The sequence below is a fragment of the Chenopodium album genome, chromosome 12 (genome assembly GCF_948465745.1).
Source record: "Chenopodium album chromosome 12, dcCheAlbu1.1, whole genome shotgun sequence".
NCBI lineage: Eukaryota > Viridiplantae > Streptophyta > Magnoliopsida > Caryophyllales > Amaranthaceae > Chenopodium > Chenopodium album.
The window spans coordinates 50,912,964-50,932,485 of NC_137845.1; the positions used below are offsets into that span (position 1 = coordinate 50,912,964).

The following is a 19,522-nucleotide window of genomic DNA, read 5'->3' on the forward strand; positions in this document are numbered from 1 at the left end:
AAAATTTAATTGGATATTGCTCGTTAGTTTATCACTTAATCCTCTTAGGCATGCAACTAGATTTATTGGGAAATGAGGAAGAAGATCATCAAATGAGCAAGCTATTGGGCTCAAAATAGATTTATTCTATAAAATTATAAATTAGTTTAGCACTCTTGTTTACAATTCATAACATTCATTTTACACAAATTTTTACAAAGTGACTTTAATGAGTAATGGTTCCCTTTTTTTTTTTTTTTTTTTTTTTTTGTATTCTTGTACAAAGTGAGTTTTATATTAATATATTAGTTTTCCCTCAGAAAAAAAATTAAAAATAAAAATAAAAATAAAAAACATAATTAATTATTACTTCATAGAAATTTGTTAAAATATCAATTATCAGTATATGAACGTTTAAAAAAAATATCTTGTATTATATAGATTAAAAGAGAAAAATTAAATTCATATAGGTTCGTGATTTGGTTCATAAGAACACTTGTGAATAGTAAAATATTAAAGAGATTTCCTTACATTTAATATGTGCAGCATGCAAGTATAAATATATCTCATAAAGAATGAATATACTCATTTTTCTAATGCAAGAATGACTTTTGATAGTTTTATATTTAAAGACTCCTTATCATGATTTCGTTCATATATTGTTTGTTGCAAAAAGTTCGGTGAAATTGTAAGTTAAGCATTGCATGTTTGCAACCATTATTTCATTCACAATATATTTGCAAGTCTCATGCTTGTGAGCCCGTGTCAATAGAAAAAGGCCTTGTTCAGTAAAGTGTTTTTTGAAGAGCTTTTAGCTTACTGTGCCCTATTAGAGATTTGACTATTTAAATAAGCTAATTTGGGTGTTTGGTAAATAACTTATCAAAAGAGTTTTTTTACAAAAAGCTTAATATAAGAACTTTCTAAAATGAGCTTATTAAACAATTAACTTTTTGGTTGTTAAATATGCTAAAACAACTAACAATTAACAAATATTTACCAAACACTTTTATGCAATTAGGTATTTACAACCAACTAATATAACCAGCTAATCAAATCAACAAGTATAACCAATTAATTACCAAAGAGGACCTTAGTCTTTGATCATATGTTCAAATCCAACAGTTATACTCTTGGTCTCATATTCAAAATAGCCATATCTATACTTAGTATTTAAAAACACAAACCATAATTTTTCATATGACACATGTCATCACAAGTCACTCAATACCACATATGACACATGTCACCCCTTTTAATCTTTTTGTTTAAGTCTTAATGTATTCCATAACTTGCAAATTCAATTAAGAAAATGAAGTGTTTCATTTCCATCATAATAAAATGAAGTTGAACCAATTAATATACTTCACATAAACATATGAATTGAATCCCTACCTTATAAAAAGTAGAAAACATCTCTTAGGAATAGTGTACTACCAATTATACCCTCAAAACTATGTACAAAGTTGTGTACAAAGTTGTGTATTTACTTTAATACCCTCATTAATATGTTTACTATCATTAATATATTTAATGTTTTTTTTTTATCATTAAACATATCATCAATTATTTTTGTTTTTGTTAACTAATAATTTGTAATGATTTTTTTTAAATAAAAAAATTCTAATGCTTTACACTTATATGATATTATTATTATTATTATTATTATTATTATTATTATTATTATTATTATTTAAAAAGAAAAAATTTGTATGTACAATGAAACAGTTTATTACCAAGTGACTGTTTATTTTTACTTTTTCATAGTTGATCTTCTTATTTCCACAAAGTCTCTTGACTCTTGAGAACTTTGATTTGGAATAAATTCCTACTAACTTATCATTCCACCGCCCCCCCCCCCCAAAAAAAAATATATTGTCGTTTTTTAATTGCAACTATTGCTAAGGTTTATAAGCTTTTTTTTGGTGTTTAGAGAGCCACAACGGCGGATGATGAGAATCGATCCAAAGATCTCTTGGACCGGAGGGGAGCTCTAACCACTTGAGTTATCCCTCACTATGTGATTTATTAGCTTTTTAAGTGTACATATAAATAACATCATAGAATTTGAATGGGATTCATATATTAAATAGTTTGGTGATATTTGAGCAGGCGTATGTTATCAAGAGGTATAAAGAACTAAAAATCCTAAAATCAAGGGAAATCGGTGGTAGAAAAAAAATGGTATTAATTATGAAGAGAATTTAAGATGAAAAATATAACTAATTAGTTATTGATTTAGTATTGATATAGATATTAGATGGTCGTCGTAGAACATTAAAGAATTTGCTTACATATTATTACTCCATATGACCAAAGATCACAAAAATATTCATTTGAAGAAAAACACGATAGAAATATTATACTAAGTACTATTGAAACATGCACAACAATTAAGGGCCTGTTCACATTTACTGAACTAAACTGAACTGAACTGAACTGAACTGATTGGAACTGAACTGAACTGAATTGAGCTGAAATGAATATTTTATGTGAGAGGGAAATTAAGAGCTGAACTGAACTGAACTGATTGGAGCTGAACTGAACTGAACTGAACTGATTGGAGCTGAACTGAACTGAAATTAAGTAAATATGAACAGGCCCTAAGAGTTCTAAACTAACAATGACCGCTTAAAATATGAAGGGATGGAAAACAATTAAATATTATATAATAATAATAATTTTGAAATAACACTGTCAAACTTTTGAGGATTTAAAAAATAATTGTCTTAAAAGATTTTGGTGGCTTTCTTATAATTCTACAAATTCACCAAATATGCACATAAATCAAGTAGTACGTATTAAAATTACTAGGTCTATCACCCTAACCAAAAGTGTAAATACACGCCAATACAACTTCTCCGCAAGAGCTAGCCCCTCCGCGCGCATCGCGCGCGTAGGATACCCTAGTTATATAAAAATTGTCTTTTTAATTCCTAGACTTAAAACATAACTTAAACTAATATGTCATTTCATATCCTACAATTTTCATGTATATATACGTAACTAAATTTCATTATCTTTTTCCATAGTTCTACCCTCATTCTTTTTTTCCCTTTAAGTTTTAGCAGTGAAACAGTTACTTCGTACTTCGTATTTCATATCAAAAGTTTCAACTATTGAAAAACATACCTACATATAAAATAACTTAGGTAAGAACCCGTGCATCGAACGGGCCAAAAGGCTAGTTTGTTATAAAGGAAGAAAATAATAAAATCCAATGGTTGCAATGTTATGAAACAAGAGAAGTCCGTAACATAAGTCCAAGTTCCGAGAGTAGAGTAAGCTGACCCGCCAATTTTAAACACTTGTACGTGTATTCGTATTTGCCACCAAAGGAAATCTACTAGATCTTCCTACACTTGTGATTTTGTGAACTAAAAAAAATCATCACTTCTTTTATTTTTATTTAATAATAATAATAATATCTCCGGGAACTTCACCGGAAAATCATGGCCGGAGCTTTGAATTTCACTCCAATCCCAATTTTCCGTCCAAATTCCGGCCGGAAATTGCCGATAAACTCATTTCGAATTAGGGCTTCGACGGAAATCTCAGAATCAACAGTAGATTCAAGCTCTCAAGGTGGTTTAAATGCCGGAGCTTCGACATCAAACCCTAATTTTTCGGCGCCGCCGAATTTCAAGCCGCCGGAGCCGAAGCGGTTCGGTATTAGACCGGATAAGACTCTCGATATTCTTGGCGCTTCTCTCTCTCTCATCTTTCGATTGGGTACCGGCGTTTTTGCTGATGGGTAAACTCTAATTTTCTTCTTAATTACTGTTTATTTGTAATTTCTGAGGTAATTAGATGATTGTAGTATCAATTAGATGATGATATTAGAGTGGTTTTGTTGATTATGGTTGAATGCATGGAAGTTTATTTGGGATTTTTGCAATTTTGTATTTTGAATGGATTATTTGATAAATGATTAAATGATAATATATGCAATCATGCATAGGATAAAAGTTCCTCAAGTATATTTTGTGTTTTGAATGGATTATTTGATTATGCATGAAGAAGTATTTTGGCAATTTTGTATTTTGATTGGATCATTTGATTGTACGTTGCTAAGATTTTGTATCATTGTATATCTAGTCTATGGTAGGTAAGTAGAACTTGAAGATCTAACGCTGTCCAACAAACAACAAACAATGTTTGCTACTCACTTGACACTCCATATTTAGTAACAATCGAAACTTTTCGAAGTAACGATTGCCTAACAAATGTAACGACGTTCAATCTTGCTTTTACTTCTTGTGATGCCAATTCGGAGTTAGTTACATAGCTTGGAGCTTATACACTTACAAATCATCTTTTTCTCTTTTCTACTTGTCTGTGAATCCAGCTTCTCTGTCTTTTTACCTTTCCGTTCTCTCGTGCACACTTGTCAATTTGATATATGTGCTCTTCTTTTTCACATTGTTTGTCCTAGTTGAATTCTCACAAAGATTGAGATAGTAATCATAAACCACTAATATTACGTTGTGAAGTAGCACAGTTAGTGCATAGTGAGAAATTTGTTTTGGAGGTTGGACTTGGGACATTCCTTCTAAAACATCACAAAAAGGAAAGGAATACAAAGGAGATTCCTTATTGGAGGAAGTATGTTTCCCTGTAAAACTAGTTTGTCAGTGACTCAATGCTACCGTGAAACTGTTTGTTGCATTATGGGGGCGTTTGATTCGGAAACTGGAAATGGAGTAGAAAGGAAACAAATAAGAGGGGGGAAATGAATCATTTAGCTATTACCTTTTCATTTGTTTGGTTTAACCATGGAAAGTGTATTTGTTAAGAGGAGGGTAAGGGTATTTATTACCCCAAGTTTTTGAGAGGTAACAAATGAGGGGTAAACATTACCCTTAGATAATGGTAATTGTTACCATACCTTCAAACCAAACACACGGTAACAGGTATCGGTTTAATCGAATCCGTTTCCAATCCAAAAAATACACTAACCAAACGCCCCCTATGTATCTTGACATTAATTTACCATCAAATGCCCAAATATTGGACAATATGAGCTGCAGAGTAACCAAGGCTTCCTTTATATCAGTGGTAAAGTACAGGAAACTTGAAGTGGGAACCTGATAAATTTTTTACCCAATGTAATTATCCGGTTCCTTGCCTGCATCTATCTAAATTAGGAGCCCTCTCATATACCTCTTGAAAATATTTTCTGCTTGTTGCAAGGGAGTGCAGTTTGATGTTTTATATAATTAACTAAGCTCCTTTACTTTGTGCCTACAATTATCTATTCTTCAAATGTCTGCTGTGATAAACTGAATTTTGACTTATTCCTTGTCAAATAGAATGGCTGGAATTTTGCTTGATCAGAATAGCTGGTCTTGGCTTGTACAGTGGTTCCAGTATATGATTTACTTTTTCTACTCTTTAACAGGTATTCTGTTTCCCTTGTTTCAAAGGATGAAATCCCATCTGACCAATATGCTCTGGAAATTGCTGGTAATATGTTTGTTGAACTCCCTCGTTGTATAAGGTTTGCTTTCCATAAGACTTTATGAGGCCGTTCTCCCTTCTCAATTTTCTTGGATGAGTGTTCCTCTCTTTGGAGATTGGGGGTTCATGAATGTTCTATAAGTTTCCCACTAGAATTTATTTATACAAAAGTATTGATATTTTGAATCAAAGTAGCTCTATTAAGGAAAACGCAAGGATGTTTGCAGTTTTTTCAATTATCTCAACCTGTTCTATAGTTCAATGAGATAGTTTTTTGTAAAAACAAGTTTAAAGTTCCAGATTTTAGTGCAAGATATTGACTTGTGTTGAGATTCTTGAAAGTTAAGGATTAGAATAACTAATTTCAAGCAGCACACCAGTTGCTTGCTAGCTTGGACTTTTTGTTCTTTTTCCTGGATCAATATCTTTACTATCAGCCTTGCATAGATCAACCTGTTAGAAAGTTTCTCCGTTAAAATTCTTGTTGTGTTCAAAATGTATACTTAATCAGGTCACTTAATAAGTTAGCTTCTCATTTGCTTGGATTGGTTAGAATTCGGAACTCTTTTTGTGAATAAATTAGTTTTACATTTTCTTAACTTCCTCTTGGTAATTTTGGAAAAAATATGAACTATATCTGATGCTCTTGTTTTTGTGTACATTTGTCTTTCCACATAGGGGCTTTAGATTCTTACAATGTAGATTTGTTAAGAAAGTGATGTGTATAAATGTATTTGTGTAACTTTGTCAGCTGAAGATGTTAAACTGTTTTTTATATAAATTTTATGTGATAATTTTGCTCCCCACTCTTTGTAATAGTCCATTTCTGGATGAAATGATTGTTTATACTTTATACTTTGAAATTTAGTGTGTGATTAACATATATACTGCTTGTTCTTCTTCAATTTTATTTGATTAAGGTTTCAAGTTGAAGGAGAGCTCAAAATTAGGACCACGTCCTGAAAAGCCTATTGAGATATATGAGTTTGAAAGGTATTGAAACTGAACTGGCATTTCATCCCATCTCTGAGTATTGGTGTTTGAAGAGCAATGGACAGCTTGTGGCATCTTCATCTTTAGCATAGCCTTTTACAGCTTATTGGCATTTAACTAATTACTTTGCTTCTTTGGCATCATCATATGTGGCCTGCAACACACTGAGTACATCAGTTGTCCCTTTTGTCGAAAGGTACTGATGATTCATTATTTCATTCACATTATCACGATATATATGGAACTTGACTGATGATAATTTTCTCCAGCATGTAATTTGCATACCTTTCCTGGGATTGTCCATATAGCTGATCTTCTAATGTGTAAACAGGTCAGGGAAATTGTAGCAGTGTTGGATCTTGATGTTTTGTACTATCCTTGCCCTAGAAATGGGCCAAACTTCCGTCCGAAAGCAGTTCAGTTGGGTGGAAAGAAGATGTTTCCTTACATGGTATGACAACATACCCATCAAATCTTATGCCATGTTATTCTAACTGAAAACCATTTTTTGCTGTAGAAATCCTTTCCCACTTATGTGATTTCACCATTAATGTGGCAACTCTGGCAAGTTTAATTGTTTTGTTCGTAATCAGATTTAATTTTAGCTCATGTAAATGGAAGAGATATAATAATTTTTGCACCCTTAGAAACTGAATTCCCCCAAAAAGATAGGGACAACAGTCCTCTGCTGTATTTGAGAAATTTAGCCTTGAAACCCTTTGTTTTTGTTATTTTTGTGTGGTGAAGTAACCTTATAGTTATGTATCAGATAAAATTTTAAGATTTCCAAAAAAAACCCCACCATGAGAACACTTTTATCACCATGGCTTCACCATAACTACTGAACCCAGAGTTGACCACTAAATAGTTCCGCAAGCCCCTCCATGAGAACTAGCCACCAGAAAACCTTTTAATCCGACCAAGAAAGGGAAAGAAAACAAATCACCATAATCCGACGAAGAAAGGGAAAGAAAACAAATCACCATAAGAGCTGAATGATGGAGAGTATATGGTGGTTTAATCTGGCCACAATGGTTATATATTTGAAATTTATGCCAAATTTGACCGTCAAAGATGCAAATATGAGATATTGTATTTTTGTCAGAGACAAGAAAGAATAAGATGATGGTGGGTGTTATAGGAAGTGGTGGTGGAGGAGATGGGCATGGGAGTGCAATGGGGATGTTAGTATCAGTGGTGGCTGTTGGATAGGGGCCTATTGCTGTTGGTGGTGGCTGGTTGTGGAGGTGATGGTGGAGGCTTTTGTTGCAGTGGCTGTTGGGTAGTGTGAAGGGGCCACTTCACCACTTAACGGGCTGTATCCATTTTCAGACTATTGTTTTCTGACTTTCTCTAGAACACACATCATGTCTATGAGGTCATTCGGTAGTATTTAATATGTTATTGGCCTACTGCTATAATTTGCACAGGCATAAGGATGCGATGTAGGATTTTCCTTTCTTTAAACTTATACAATCTGTATGAGCATATGGTCATCCACTCTCCAAGTTAGTGACCCACAACTTGAGGCTACCACTCTCCAAGTACCACTCCAAGGTAGTGACTTTAGGTCACAGCTCTCCAAAATGATTTTACTCACAAAATGCCTTCCTAATCCTTTCTCATCTCTCTATATATGTAAACGGTTTCAACCCCTAGGATGATTCTAGAATGAGCTTTTGTCTCATATGCACAGGTGGCAGCTCTCTCTCTATTTATACTAAATCTGATGACTATTAACAGAATAATATTAGACTACTTGTAATGCCCCTCCTTTGGTCTGTTCATTACAATTATGTGCATTTGTTTTGATGACAAGTCTTTCCAGAACCACCAACTTTATAGGTTGGCCCAAGTGTTTGGTTTAGTATTATAAGTACAACTTCTGATTTCTTAGAATCTGGCCTATTGATCCAGTCTCTTAGTGTCTAGTTTACCTCTCCTCTCCTTGGCATTATGTTAAGATTTCTTTTTTACACATGTTTGAATAAAAGAAATTAAAACCAGTCATTGATTATGTGATTGCAGGTGGATCCTAACACTGGAGTGTCTATGTATGAATCAGATGATATTATTAAGTATTTGGTCAACAAATATGGTTCGTCACCTTCTCCTCATTATTTGTCCAAGTTTCTTAATTTCATTTGCCTTGCTTGCATGCCAAGCCCATTGCTTAATTCTGCCATTCCTTCTCTTACATATGGCTCTACATTGTTTTTTTTATTTGTGACCCATAAAGTTTGGTCATTTAACTTCTTTTACATCGACTCTTCCTGCCCTTTCTTGGTTTGCTTTCCAATTGAACTGTACATGTTGGATATCAGGGGTTCTTCGTGTTTGAGAAGTGGTAAGCTGGGGATGCACTTGTATTTTAACCACTATACTTTATCTTCCTTAAATGATATAAACCTACACATTTACTCATAGAAGAACAGGTTTGTAGTTAATCTGTTGATGGAAAATTGATATAACTGAGATTAACATAAGAAAATAATTTGGCTCAAATCTCTGCTTGTTTGGCCAATGACGATTTTATCATCCTTTTTATTTATTTATTTTTCAAAAGTATGTGTAAAATTATGTGGATATTCATGTCAGGTGATAGCTGAAGAATTGATTAAGGTATTAGGTAACATTTAGTTCAAATTACACTCTTAAGCCATTATGCTTTCTTGTTTAATTTTTCGATTGTTTTGTTGTTTTGTGTAATATCTTAGTGTAATTTTTGTGCTAGGAACCAAGAGTGTTACAAGTTACAATATTGAAGTACCTTGAGAATCTTTTTGAAAACCTTTCTATCAAACATTTTGAAATGATTTAATAAACAACCTGAACAACAGTGAATCAAGGGATTTATGGGATGATAATTAGGTAATAAATAGCAGAGTTGGCTTAAAATTTGCTGAAAGTCAATTCTACTGATTTGTATTTTTACTTTAATCTCTTAAGATTTAATTATCTATCTTCATTCTTCAATATATAAAAGAGCCCCTATGTGATGATAGGTGTAAAAGTATATGTAGATGACTTGATGCTATGAAGCTTTATTTAAGGTGTTTTGATCTGATTTTTGTAAAGTGTGGTCTTATCTATTGTGCATTTGATCTTTTTTTTCCCCCCTTATCTTGCCTAGAATTTTGACATGATTAAATATAAAGTAATAAGACTAAGGTGAAGAGAACAAAGTTATGACTAAGGTGAAGAGAACAAAGCTTTAGTCCTGTTCTTAGATTTTCTATATTTACAGTAATTCAATCAGTATAACGTTTATTGAAAAGTCACATGCATCATGCTATCCAGTCTATTCATTCCTAAAAGCCTTTGATATATGCAGCCTTCTCCTGAAAAAACGAAGAACCTTATATTTTTTTTCCAACTTATCCTTTGATTTAAAACACAAGAAAGAAATAGTAGATATCTAATGAATAATTTACCCATCATAATAGCTCATTAAGCTGCACTTTTGTGAAGTAGCGTATGGCTATTGACTTCTGATTACGAGGCAATAAGAAGCAATCTATTTGTCATAGCAAATAAGATTACATTTACATGACCTCTATCCTGCCATGGACAACTGCTGTTTTGATAATGTTGAGGTTATACTTGTCTTCTAATGAACAACAGTTATATATAGGATGCTTATGACATAATACTATCTTAATGACTCCAGGTTTTTTCAGTTTCCAAACCCTTTTCGATGAAGAGATTAGTGTTTTTTACTAAAAAGTTTTACAAAGTAAGGAAAGCGCTTGAACGTTGGATTGATTATGGATATAGACTACCAACCCTTGGTCTCCTTTTTAGTTACCCCCAAAACAAAGTTCTATCTGCTGAAACTTTGATATTTTATTTGGTTATTATTTATTAGAGAAGCAATTCTTCTCCAATCTTTATAAATTTTGTTAATTACTAAGGTCTGTTTGGCCAAGCTTTTGAAAAACAATTTCTGTTTCCTAGAATTAGTTTTCCAGAAACTATTTCTAAAGAAACACTTTCCAGAAACAAAAGTGTTTGGTTTCAAAAGAATTAAAAGTGATTCTGAGAAACAGAAAGTATTTTACCGTGTTTGGCCCAATTAATTAGAAATTGTTTCTTACACATGCTATTTATAATAATTTATTTAATAATTTTAACAATTGAAACACCTAAATACTCAAATCAGTGCCACATGATGATAATCAAATCAGAGCCACATGATGATAGATAATTTATAGTAGCAATTAAAAAGAAGGGGAATAATCCAATTTTCAACTTGAAGATGACGAACCCAACAATAAGGACAAATAAAATCAACATCAATTGCAATTATTCACCTCCTTAGCAGATCTCCTAGTGCGTGAGTATGTGGGTGAATTGGAGGAGTAGTTGAAGTTGTGCAACATCAAATTCAACAGTACATTACAATAAAATCAAAACAACCTTAAATTAAACTCAGACATTTGATGTTGTAATTGCTACTTGTGGGGCAATAAGAACAGGAAATTAACAGCAACCACAACCACACCAAAGCTTTTGGGTGGTCGGAAAGGCGGCGTCAGTGGTCAAGATTCCATTTTGCCAGTGTTGATGGAGGATGTATTGCGCTGTGAGTTTGGACTGATGAAAGTATAGACTTATGAGAGAGAAGATGGATCCTCTTTTTCTATTAGATAGGATATTAGAGGTCAATTTGCAAAAATTAAAGGGTGTTTTTGTCCAAAAAAGAAGTTTCATTAAATGGGTAGAGCAGCTCCCCGAGAAACAGCAAGAGGAAGCTACAATTTGGTGCTTCTCCTTCTACACTCCCTAGAAGCTATTTTAGGCTTCTTGATAAAGTGTTTCTATTTTTAAAAAATCCCTTGTTTGGCCCAGCTTCTATTTCTTAAATTGAGAAACACTTTGAAAAACTTGGCCAAACACCACCTAATGTGCCACCAGTGAAAACTCCTAGCTTGCAATTATTATTTGGTAAATGTTGATCTAAATACTACTTTTTTCCTTTTTACCTTAGTTATTATTTATTATTTATCTCCCTTTTAGTTATTATATATATCCCAAAATTTGTAATCTATTAAAGTTGCTATTGTCTAGTTAATAGAGAGGAAAAAAAAACATCTTATGTGATACAAACAAGTTTCAGGCTTGCAGCCACATCTTAGTAAAATAAGTCAATTGCACTTTAGATAATGTCAAACATCCTGAATTTCCTAGATAAAATATCTCCTCTGTGAATGTGCAATCTAAAATATATTGCAACTTATCTATACTTCTCTAGAGGTCCTGTACATTTGTATGACTTTGAGGGTCTTTTATGCAGGTAATGGTCAAGTCCCTCTTTTGTTGTCTCTAGGCCTACTTACGGTTAGTATCTCAATTGCTTTAAATGTAGTTATTGAAACACTAATAAACGACTAATTCAACTTTTTTGGCTAATTTAGACCTTAACTGAAGGATTTGCGATGATTGGGCGCATGGGTAGAGTAAGTTGCACTTGGCAAAACATTTTCTGATTGCAAAATTTCTTTTGGTAGCTGACTCCAGTAACTGACATTTGTTCTTCTGCCTTTCCAATTTCCTTTTCCAGGGATCATCTTATACTCCAGCAAAAATGCCACCTAAGCCACTTGTATTGTGGGCATATGAGGTTTACTTGTCAACTTTAATACTATCCTTTTTTTTTTTTAGTAATTGCAGCATGTCCCCTTGGCACACATGTTAAGGGAGCGACTAGAGAATTTAATAAAAATAGTTAGCTATAATACTTAATCACCAATAACTCAACATGTCCCTATTATCGGTTTTCAAGTTAATTTAGCTTATTTGTCCGTCTACCTTCTCTAATCTTTTCCTTGAAGTGTGTCCCTAAGGGACCTGTTGCAAACTTGCAATAGTTAAACAAAAAAAAATAATAATAAAATAATAATAATAATAGTAAAAAGGCTTCATTGTACCCCTTATTTTTTATTTATTTTTTGAGTAGAGGGGAGGGGAATAGGAAGACAAATTATACTTCTTGTATTGCCTATATTTAAACATCAATTTTTATGGAGTTTAATACCATGTCTATTACTTCAGGGTTCTCCCTTCTGTAAAGTTGCTCGTGAGGTGCTTGTGGAATTGGAGTTGCCACACATTCAACGCAGGTACTGTGTAGAAAGTTTCTATATAGCTTATTTGTTTGTTCATATTTTATTGAATGAAGTTGCAATGTTTTTTCTTTGCACAACACTAATGTTGAATAAAGTATTCGTCTAATGTATCATACTCCTTCCATGCTATGTTGCTAAATTTTCTTCTAAGGATGTCCTGACATTGTTGTCCAGTTCCTATTACTGTACACACTAAAGTATTTAATACCTTCAATATTTTAGAACGTGTTTGGATGAAAGTAAGATGGTAATTTTCTCTGAAATAAAAAAAAAAAAAAAAAAAAAGAAACAGAAGTAATATGGTAATTAAGTTGATTTTTTTTTTTTTTTTTTTAACCTGATAGCGAATGTGCAGAGTAACAATTTAGTGAAGCAATACATCTTTTGTCCGACATTGAAGGTCTGAATTTTTATATGGATTCTTTGTCAAAGAAAGCAAGCATTGAGCATAATTTATGAAAAAAAAAATTTTGAAAGTCATGGAATTTTTGTTTTTGAGAAAATCCTAATTCAAAAGCTATCAATATTTATCTTTTCTTATTTAGAAATATTGATGAAGGTTTACATGTCCTTATTTTCAACTATGATAAGGTTTAATACTTTTTTTTTTTTTTTTTTTTTTTTTTTTTTCCAGCTGCGCTCGTGGCAGCCCCAAAAGACAGGATCTGTATGCAAGAGTTGGTCATTTTCAGGTAAATTCCTTTTTGAAATAATAAGCTGCTTGTCCCTTATGTTGCATTAGATGATGCAGTAAGCTCTAACATTATTGTTTATGCTTCAATAATATCTTTTTAGGTGCCTTATTTAGAAGATCCAAATACCGGAGTGCAAATGTTTGAAAGTGCCGAAATAGTAGATTACCTAAAAGCAACATATGCTTTTTAGTAGCAGATATTCTGAGGCGAATGAAGGTTCTCTTCATCTTGTAGATAACTATATGTGCTTGATATACCTTTGTTTCTTCTTTCTACATGGAGGTCATGTTTGTGTGTACATTTAAATCTAGTCAGAAATATATTCTCAACATTGTCCTCATTGTCAGTCCATAAATTTGCCTGGAAGATTCTATTCATGTTCATCAAATCTCAGTTGTGGCATTATTTCTTTCAAGTTGTAACTTTTATTCATTTAATTATCCCTATATATCTTATGACCACTAATAATGCTAATAATTTTGTACCTCTTGTGAATTGGTAAATTTGGTTTTCTTCTAGGACAGTACTCTGTATTTATTTATTTTTGGGTGGTTAAGGAGAAGGCGCTACTGGCTAGAATCCAGGCTGGGTTAGCTTGCAAGTTGCCTTGGGAGAGGGGGAGGGTAAGGAAATTCTTACCCCCAAAAAGTGTTCTAGTGGGGTTTGATTTTATAACCACATGGTTAAGATATAAATCTTTCCACTAGGCCAAGGCATGCTTGGTTCAGGAATAGTGTGGGTCTCAAGAAAACACTTATACACTATTTTGGGATGTCTCTTCATTTATTTAACCAGTATATATGGAAGAAAAGTGGTTGGTCATAGGCTCCAGCATGGCAGTGCCGCTGTTATTCTGTTTTTGGTTACTGAAGGCAGTGTAGATCGAGTTGTTTTGGTGTTTCCTGTCTCTTTAACCCAATTTGACTACCTGCTGCATGAGATACCATCCAAATCAAGAGAGATTACAAAGATTGTTCAGACTTTCACCATGTCATCTGCTGTCTAGGTGAACAAGGATTACCTAGAAACCTCTAAAATATTGTATAATTGCTCCGTATAGTTTATGTGCTCTTAAAAGCACGCATATGCTTCATCCTCTCAAAGAAACTATTACCCAGGTGAGGTTTGTGTTTCTAGACAAGTACGACGCTCAATGTACTGGGTCAGTGGCGTAACTTGTGTGAAACAACAATCTTGTTGGCGTCGCAGGTTCTACAGGAGTACATGTCATTTTATCTGATGAGGGTTTAGCCGTTGAGGACCCTAAGACGGCTAAGACAATGTTATACAATGTTTCAAACACATCCCCAAATCTCAAAGAAAATCAACAAAAAGAATGAGAAGGTGACAGGGGACTGTAACAGAGAAGAATTTCAATCCTATAGAAAGTTAAGCAGCAACAGTCTTTGTACTAGGGAAACATGATTCTTAATCTTGATCCACACTTAAAGAATAATACGATTTTATGGTTCGATGAAAGGGAATGTATTTTCATCTTTGGTAGACAATTATTATCTGCTCAAAACATCCATATTATGATGTTAACCTAGAAGGCCCAAGGTTATTTCTGTCTATTTCTCCCTGCCTTTTATAATTCTTCCTACTTCTCATTTTTCATTCTTTGTCTCTCCCATTTTGTGCAAATCCAACATAACTGTCACAAAATATAGAACTGGAATGAATGAAGACCATGTTTAGTTAGTTCTTCACATGAGAAATCATGTATACTTGTAGGGTTGTAGCATACAGCAATAGCTTGGACCAAAAGGATCAGATTCCGTATTGCATGGCTCTAGAAACCGAAACAATCGCGATGCTTCGAGGTGAAGAAGATATCCTCTAGATGTGGTGATAGAATTATTAAGCTGCCTTTTCTTCTACTTGTGAAGAAACAAACAGAAAATTCCAGAGTAGTTGTTCCTTTCACAGCATGGCACCACCATTATCTTGCTCAATGTTCAGAGTGCAACTGTTTAATTGTGACCACTAACAGTGCACGGTGCACTCAAAGTGTGTTAGGAAATGCATGCATGCATTCCAATATGTATGTGGGAGGTTTTATTTATTTGTTTGACTTATAAATTGCTACCTAGGACTTTTTATTTCATCCTTACATGGTGGCTTATATTATATTATGACATTCTTTTTCTTTAATTTTGGACCAAATAATTTGTTGATTTTGGGTCGTATAATATTTACATGTCATGCTTGAGTAAAACAGTCAACCCATAATTTGAGCATACATCTCAATAGTTGATGTGTGGCTCATTTCAACTTACTCCCTCTGTTTCAAATTAACTGTTACATTTTTTTGTTTTTGGGCGTATCAATAGTTTTGACGTATGTGTAATTAGAATCGAACATATATAGTGTCACCATGAATACAAACAACTAGTGTTTAATAAGCCTAACTAGTGTTTAATCGCATCCAAAAATAACTAGACTTCAAGACAAGGACAGACATGATAAGATACGTTGCTCTTTAGTAGACTCTTAATTTTACTATATTGGCATCAAATTTTGGTTGCGTTGCTCTTAAGTAGACGCTTTACTTCAATTACCATTATTTATGACTATTATAGCAACAAAAATTAAGATCCTTTAACTGTGAAACAATAATAATCCTGTTAATGGCATATCTCATCTCTAATTAATTTTACAGGAACTTCCTATTGTTAATGGACATTTTGGCCCACCAAGCCATATCTAATTAAGCTCAACATAGTTTTTTTTACATCTTATAATAGTTTTTTTTTTTTTTTTTTTTTTTTTTTTTTTTTTTTTTTTTGAGGAATTTAAGGAGAAGAATTGCTATATATACCCATCAGTGTTTCCCATCATCGAGTGTAAATGCAATGAGCTAAATAAAACAAGAGGAAGAGAAAAACAGAAAAGCTTAGCCATTTATTCTTTGGTATCACAAATCTAAGTGTGGTAAACTCTGTAGGTAGAACAATATACAATTCTAGAGAGTTTTTTCTGTTTGTGATTCAGAAATAAACTAGCAAAGGGCAAGAAAATACAATGATTTCGTCTTTTCCTGCCCTTCTCTTGTTTTGTGCTTCCTTCGTGTTCATCGGTGCCTTTGCCTCAGGTACTCTATATCTCTAACGTCTCCTTGTGTATATTACACAGCCTCTCCAATAACTTTAACTAGTTTAGGCCTAATCGCCTAAGGATAATGTTGCGTACATCAGGACATTCTTTACCATGATTAATATTATGTCTTTGTTTTAATTAGTTGTATAACGAAAACTCTTTCACTTGATTGTTTTGAGATTATAATGTTTAGTTATGCTGTTTAAGCTATTGAAATTGACCTTATCTTACAAAGTTAAAACTGATCAAAGCATAAATGATTACAGTCCCTTATAATACATATATTTTTTTTTTGTTACATGAATCAGAGGATCTTCCACTGTATAATTATTCAGAAGTAGATAAATGGGGAAGCAAGCACCCAAACTATACAGCTTGCTCTGCCGGCAAGAGGCAATCCCCTATCGATATCAACACCAACGACGTTGTCATCAACAAAAACATGAAACCTCTGACTAGAGACTACCACATTTACAATGCTTCATTGTCCACTGATGGCATTGAAGTCGAGGTTATATATTTTCCTACTAAAGCCCTTGTTACATATAATATGTTTGAGTATTAATTCTGAAAGGAATTCCTATGAACGGTATGTAATAATTCAGGTTGTATTTACTGGTCGAGGAGATTTGATGTTCGATGGAGAGACATACAAGTTGAAGCAGATGCATTGGCATACTCCTTCAGAGCACCGCCTTAATGGTGTCCAGTAAGCTAAATTCTTCTTCAGTCCTTTAGATTTCAAGACTTGATTACGAGGGATTGGGACATTGTTATTGTGATTAGTAATTTTAGACATAATATTTTTCATTAATGAAAGTGTTTTGTTTGAATATTTGTATGTGCATTACAAAGATACGCGGCAGAGCTACATCAGGTATATGTTGCTGCTGATGGCAGCCGGTCTGTTGTAGGGATCCTTTACGAGTATGGCAGACCTGATCCTGTTCTTACTATGGTATGTTCTTGTTAAATCTAATTCATTTAGCTGTCTTTAAATTTTAACCTTTGAAAATATGGCGAACAAATCCATTTAATGCGTGTACGTGTTTGTTTAATCTCAATGAATTTCAGCTAAAACCCCAGTTGGATGAATTAGCTAAAGAACCATGTCAAGATCATGAAAGAATAGTCGCGATTCCAGGGTTTGATTCAAGATTCTTGAGAAGGAGGCCTCGCAAATACTACAGATATCCTGGCTCTCTCACTACCCCTCCTTGTGATGAGAATGTCACTTGGAATGTTCTTACCAAGGTATGTATATTGTATAACAATAATTACTCCCCCCATTCCTTTTTGTTTTTTTTACGTATTCTATTTTAGGTGTTTCCCTTCGTTCTTTATATATCCTTTTATAAAATACATTATCTTTCAATTATTTCCCTAAAATTATGTGTCCACCATCAATTTTATATCCATTAAAATCTTTTTTTTTTTCCCAAACTTTTTTACTCTATATTTATGCAATAATTTTTGTTACATTTTTTCCAAAACTCCCCATTTAATTAAATCAATCACAAAATTAATATCGCACCTTGTTAAATTGAGTACAATGATGAGTAAATATTGTTTTTTTGTGAAATATGTCAAACTTATAATTATGGGAAGTCGAGACAATGTGACAACTAAAACTTGACATAACCGGTAATGAATGAGAATAGTTATGAGCCAAACTCAATGCACACAATAAGAATGGCTACATATCATGCTATTGAATACATATGTGATAAATGGCTTATACATTCCTCCTTTTAATTTGGTTGTTGATTTAAAATTTAGGTGAAATCGATTACAAAGGATCAAGTTGAAGCTTTGAAGGCACCTCTTTGTGAGGCCAATAAGGTCAAGAATGCTAGACCAGCACAACCACTTAATGGAAGGAAGGTCCAACTTTATGATGGCAATTAGCAAAGAGTATAAATCTAATTAAGTTGTAACCTTTGCTGGTAAATAAGTCAGTTTTTAACTAATTCATGTTCATTTTGCTTAGTCGAGCACAAGATCAAGCCTGAACTTTCATCTGAGCTCAAAATTTTGCTCAAGTTTAGTTTGTTTAGGAGACATATTGTGTTAAAGCTCGGCTGTTGAACAACTTGTATAATAATCAATCCGAGCTCATAAACTATTTTGTTCATCTATGAGCTTCAATTTGTAATATAAAGCTTTGCTATCAAATATACATTTCAATATCATGTTTTGATTGATTGTTTTTGGTATCAATCATATAGAATATATAGCTTTGCTCTCATTTATATATTTTAAGATTTCAATATCACGTTTTGATTGATTCAACCTTTAAGAGTCTCCACTTCAGATCACTTATTCGATCCAATGCTTGTGAGCATAATATAAAAAAATTTGTTTGAATTTTCCAAAGCTTTATACTTAAAGATAAAAACTCATCATAAAAAGAAAAGGGTAATTTAAACACACGTACTTATTATATATGTATGAATAGTTTGGGCCACTGCCTTAATCAGCAGCTAGCTTCTACCCCGCACTAGATAGATAAGCTCATCCCTTGAAGTTTTTGTTTGTACAACTTCTCTCGAATTGACACCCTTTGTGATCACCTTACCCTCTTAGGCCTTTCCACAATAATAATACTACCTAGATATGCTCGAGCTACTTCTCTAGCACATCAACAATTTGCACACTTTTAACTACTAGCAACAATTATGGGCAAAGATAATAATGCTATCATCCCCAAATAAAGAATAGATAGGACACTTTTAAGACCAAAAAGGGTCACCAAATGCCACACAAGTTTCCTCAATATAGTTCTTGGTGCGTATTAAACCAAAGTTTCTAAACATAAAATGTACACATATAGTGAAAGCGGAGGCTTTATAATGGTTTCCTTGTACAATAAAAGGAACCAATGAGATGTGGTTAATCAAGCCATAAAAAGAATCATTTATATTCCTTTTGTTTGTCTTTATTGTTTTCTTAACTTTTATTAATCAGTAATTTGAGTACGTAAATCAAACACATCTTTTATTTCATGAGAGAAGTCCTATCAATCCCATTCCCACATTAACTAATTCATTTCTATATACTATGCACAATTCTTCCTAAAATTGCGTGTAAACTTTTGTCATTTAAATCAAGTATAAGTCAAGGTAAAAAATTCGTCTGTTTAGATAAGTATCTACTCCATATTATGTT

The 19,522-nt window shown here is 33.0% G+C and overlaps 2 protein-coding genes across 2 annotated transcripts; both read left to right on the forward strand.

The window, feature by feature from the left end:
- The first annotated feature begins 3,282 nt into the window (after positions 1–3,282).
- LOC145570596 (uncharacterized) lies at positions 3,283–13,687 on the forward strand. The gene is made up of 12 exons (XM_081629718.1): positions 3,283–3,733; positions 5,381–5,445; positions 6,360–6,432; positions 6,610–6,628; positions 6,764–6,883; positions 8,461–8,530; positions 11,729–11,772; positions 11,850–11,891; positions 11,996–12,055; positions 12,487–12,554; positions 13,195–13,252; positions 13,356–13,687. The coding sequence occupies exons 1-12, from the start codon at positions 3,432–3,434 to the stop codon at positions 13,443–13,445; spliced, it is 1,011 nt and encodes a 336-aa protein (XP_081485844.1). The 5' UTR covers positions 3,283–3,431; the 3' UTR covers positions 13,446–13,687.
- A 2,402-nt stretch (positions 13,688–16,089) lies between these two features.
- On the forward strand, positions 16,090–18,543 carry LOC145572543 (alpha carbonic anhydrase 1, chloroplastic-like). The gene is made up of 6 exons (XM_081631509.1): positions 16,090–16,349; positions 16,663–16,865; positions 16,960–17,063; positions 17,210–17,312; positions 17,429–17,608; positions 18,134–18,543. Exons 1-6 carry the CDS (start codon positions 16,280–16,282, stop codon positions 18,260–18,262), a joined length of 789 nt encoding a protein of 262 aa, XP_081487635.1. The 5' UTR covers positions 16,090–16,279; the 3' UTR covers positions 18,263–18,543.
- The last annotated feature ends 979 nt before the right edge of the window (positions 18,544–19,522 follow it).